The sequence below is a fragment of the Palaemon carinicauda genome, chromosome 1 (assembly GCF_036898095.1).
Source record: "Palaemon carinicauda isolate YSFRI2023 chromosome 1, ASM3689809v2, whole genome shotgun sequence".
Taxonomy (NCBI): domain Eukaryota; kingdom Metazoa; phylum Arthropoda; class Malacostraca; order Decapoda; family Palaemonidae; genus Palaemon; species Palaemon carinicauda.
In genome coordinates, this window is record NC_090725.1 from 331,220,547 (window position 1) to 331,225,546 (window position 5,000).

General features: G+C 32.1%; 1 protein-coding gene across 1 annotated transcript in view; it reads right to left on the bottom strand.

The window, feature by feature from the left end:
• The window catches only part of LOC137641004 (uncharacterized), a 13,721-nt gene that overhangs the window by 608 nt on the left and 8,113 nt on the right, over positions 1–5,000 (bottom strand). The window contains exons 8-11 of the mRNA XM_068373458.1: positions 4,354–4,475; positions 3,667–3,892; positions 3,357–3,502; positions 2,010–2,108 (exon numbers count right to left, since the gene is read on the bottom strand). Of these exons, the coding sequence (XP_068229559.1) occupies positions 2,010–2,108; positions 3,357–3,502; positions 3,667–3,892; positions 4,354–4,475 (593 nt within the window). The remainder of the gene's footprint in view (positions 1–2,009; positions 2,109–3,356; positions 3,503–3,666; positions 3,893–4,353; positions 4,476–5,000) is intronic.

Sequence of the window (5,000 nt, forward strand, 5' to 3'; positions counted from 1 at the left end):
ATATGCGCTCAAAGGCTTTGGCGTAACCGTTGTCGCCGATGAAGACAATTTTCTCATCAAGAACCTGAGGAAGGGTGATAATAATAATAATAATAATAATAATAATAATAATAATTATGATAATAAAAATATTAGTAATAATAATAATAATAATAATAATAATGATGATTATTATAATAATAATAATAATAATAATAATAATAATAATAAAAAATATTAATGCCAATAATAATAATAATAATAATAATAATAATAATAATAATAATAAATATTAATGCCAATAATAATAATAATAATGATAATAATAATAATAATAATAATAATAATAATAATAATGAAAAATATTAATGCCAATAATAATAATAATAATAATAATAATAATAATAATAATAAATATTAATGCTAATAATAATAATAATAATAATAATAATAATAATAATAATAAATATTAATGCCAATAATAATAACAATAATAATAATAATAATAATAAAATAATAATAATAATAATAATAATAATAATAATAATGCCATTAATAATAATAATAATAATAATAATAATAATAATAATAATAATAATAATAATAATAATAATAATAATAATGAAGTTGTTAGGAAAGGGGAGGGGGTGGGAAGGGTTGAATCTGTGTATGTGTGAATGTCTGTCTGCATATCTATATCTGACTCTCTATAGTCAATTTATTTTAGCGAGGCGGATTTGCACCGACTCGCAGCGGTGCCCTTTTACCTCGGAAACGTTTCCTTCTCGCTGATTGGTTGGACAAGATAATTCTAACCAATCAGCGATCAGGAAACTTTTCCGTGCTTAAAAGGGCACCGCTGCGAGTCAGTGCAAATGCGCCTCATTAAAAGAAATTGACTATAGTCGTTCTCTTTTACCTTTAAAATTAATATTTTTTTATTTTTTCCTTCGTGGTGGATTTCTAATTACACTGTATTTGAATGACATTCTATACACCGTTAAAAAAAAACGTAATTTCAATCGGAAATTCTCCGTAAAAATATACAGTTCTCACCCGTATTTCAGTAAATTACAGGCGACCGTAATTTTCCTATACTTTGTTATTATATTTTACGGGTTGGGGACCGTAATATCACTCCTTAACGTCAATATATATGTTTTTAAAACGGTAAATGCCTCGCAACATTTATTCCACGATTTTTTTTTTTTTTTTTTTTTTTTTTTTTTTTTTTTTTTTTTTTTTTTTTTTTTTTTTACGACCAATTCTTAACAGTGGGGAAGGTATCATATGGCCTGGCTACGGCCATCCAGACTTTGCCTGAAGATGAAAGGAACACCACGGTATCCTCCCGTAATGCGTAGTAGTCTTGAATACCTATTGTGACAGTTTATTTTTATAGTAAAATTACAGAAATTATATGCATTTTCTCCCCGCTACTGATGTCCAACAGCAGCACAGCTACCAGTGTTATGTAGGACTGACGAAAGAAATAAAATTCGAACAATTGAGAAGCTCAATTGTAAGGTAAATACCAATGAGGCAGCCATTGTTTTTAATGAAACCCTTTCTACTCTCTCATAAAGATGAAAAACTTCACTAATCGGCCACATACGACAACAGGACCTCATATTTTTACCGGAAGTTATTGAGAAGCTCAATTGTAAAGTAAATACCACAAGCACAGCAATTGTTTTTAATGAAACCCTTTCTATTCACTCATAAATATAAGAATCTTTACAGATCGGCCACATACGACAACAGGACCTCATATTTCTACCTTAGTGTTATCTGAAAATATTCAGAGTTGTAAATAACATGTGGATCTCAGCTGAATGAAACAATCCACTATGAAATTTCCAAAATTGATTGTAGTGATCTAACTTCACAGTTTCATAGTTCACTACAGCTTTGGCTATTGAGCATGTATACATTTAATAATGTTTTCAAAGGAAAATGCACTACTATATTGAATACAATCCTAATGAAGTTTTTAGCTACGGCACAAAATGAAAAAAGGACATACTTACCCTTGTTATTCCTTCCCAAGAATTATCAACAAAACTTTTCGATGGTTCTTCGTGGTTGAATAGTTTCCAAGTTTCTTTTATAATACCCTCGGTAGCAGTCTGGAAAACAATTCCATTATGAAAATTGATGAAGTCTAATATTGCATTAATCTATAGTCGCTGCGAAGATTCCGGGCGAAATAAGCTCCACCCGCTGATGACGTCACAGCCAATCACGCTGTCTCCCCCGTTAGCAGCGGTCATAATACATCCCCTTACAATGTGTGACCGCTTAACGCAGGAGACAACACGGTTGGTTATGACGTCACTATGGGGTGGGGCTTATTTCGCCAGGAATCTTTGCAGTGACTATAGTTTAGTTTATGTTCAACTTTTGTCAATCTCAAAAGCTTCTAAGTTTCAGTTTGAGGGAAAAAGGGTAAACTTGATTCCTAATTGTCATTTGGCTCATGCTTGAACAGTCTGGAAAACAAGTCTTTAATGAAAATTGATGAAGTCAAAGCTTTCAAACTTGCAGCAAATGTTTTTATGTTGAACAAGCTGATATAAGTCTTTTTTCATAGTGTTTACATGAAAGAACTGTTTCTATGTTGTTACTGTTCTTAAAATATTTTATTTGAATTGTTTATGACTTCTCATATAGTTTATTTATTTCCTTATTTCCTTTCTCACTGGGCTATTTTTTTCCTTGGGGTTATAGCACCCTGAATTTTCAACTAGGGTTGTAGTTTAGCTAGTAATATAATAATAATAATAATAATAATAATAATAATAATAATCTTACTTTAGTATAGTTCAATTTATGTTGGTAGTTTATTCCCCTCAAAAGCTTAAGCTATATATTTCCCCAGGGGAAAAAGATGAACTCGATACTTAATTGTCATTTGGCTCATGCTGAACATATCTTAAACTTTTAACTGGGCTCCACAAAACTTTTAACTGGGCTCCACAAAACTTTTAACCGGGTTTCACCAAACATTTAACTGGGTTTCACAAAACATTCAAATGGACTCCCCAAAAATTTTAACAGGGCTCCCCAAAACCTTTAACTGGGCTCCACAAAACTTGCAAATGTGCTCCACAAAACTTTCAACTGGGCTCCACAAAACTTTCAACTGGGCTCCACAAACCCTTTAACTAAGCTCCACAAAACTTTTACTTGGGCTCCACAAGGCACTAGAAGAGTTGGAAGACCCAGGCATACATGGCTAAGAACTATGAAGCGTTAAGTTAGAGTTGATGAATGGCAAAGTACTGAACTAAAAGCTCAAGATATGAACGACTGCCGATCTAACCGAGGCCCTTTGTGTCAATAGGCGTAGGAAAAGATAATGAAGATGAACATACCTTGAAATAGTGCTCATAGCTGGTTCCTTTCGCAATGCTTAGAGTGAATCCCTCCTTGATGGCTCTTGGGAGATCCTGCAAGGAATCTATTGGTGTCTCGTATGTAGGGATGGCCAACACAGCTGTCAACATCCCAGAGTACAAAGCTGGAAATGAATGATGTTTAATGTTGAAATGTATTTCAAAAAGGCCAAATTTGAAGCTTTTGGCCCGAAAAAAGGCCAACCGGGCAACCCTGCCAGTCAGGGACGTTACCACATTGGCTCCCACAACCCTAAATTAAAGAGGATAATTCCTGTTTTAGATTTACCGTAGAAAATGAGGCAGAAGATATACCAGCAGAAGAGAATCCACCTCTGTGACCATCTCCTTCCACGGATGAAGTTCCCTTGAATGACAAAACTGCGAAACATGTTGAAAGCGCATCTCTGGAAGCTATATTTGGCGTCGCGTTTCTGATGGTCTGTCGGGAGATTCGAGACCGCGTAGATGACTGGGCCAATTAGGAGAACAGCTGCACATATGCTAAACCAGACCTGTACATGTACAAGACAACAGATGAGACATTAATTGCTGAATATTATAGGTCACATTCATCAGTTCTGTATAGTTTTTGGGTTTCATCTTTATATACCCATTTCTAAATGAATAATCATTATTCTTGCATATTCTCTTGAACTTCTGACCAGCTGAGAATCGAACCCGGGTCATGCCAGTTCCCTGGACCAGGGTTCGATTCCCGGCTGGTCAGATGCTATTGTCTTTGAGTGGTTTTGTCTTGGGAGTCTAATACCGAGCTTGGTAAGAAAACCCAGGCATTAAGGTATTAGAATATATGGCTTATTTGAATATATATATATATATATATATATATATATATATATATATATATATATATATATATATATATATATATTTATATATATATATATATATATATATATATATGTGTGTGTGTGTGTGTGTGTGTCTGTGTGTGTGTGTGTGAACTTCTTACCTCTTGAGGAAATGGGCTAAGAACAGCAAGGGCCCTACTCTTCACCTTGGGGTACCTCGAGATCAACAGTAGCCCGGACGAGAAATGGGGAAAGGTGAAGTCAATTACCTTCATTCGACTCTCTGTAATGAGAAGAAGAAGAAGAAGAAGAAGAAGAAGAAGAAGAAGAAGAAGAAGAGTTTATCATCAATCTTCAGATTAAATGTTTGAATTACTATTCAAACTAAATCTAAAACTAGATAATTCTACTTTCAGCAGAAAAGTGTTTTAATTACTATTTGAAATTTTGAATTATCTTATTGTTGCTTATGTCTTTTACCAATGCCTTTTTATTGTTTTTACAAATGTATGTTGATAATAATAATAATAATAATAATAATAATAATAATAATAATAATAATAACAATAATAATAATGAATATAATAGCATTCTGCTTTTCCAACTAGGGTTGTAGCTTAGCTAATTAAGAAAAAAATGATAATAATAATAATAATAATAATAATAATAATAATAATAATAATAATAATAATAGCATTTTGCTTTTCCAACTGGGGTTGTAGCTTAACTAATAATAATAATGATAATAATAATAATAATAATAATAATAACTTTTGAGATAATAATAATAATAATAATAATAATAATA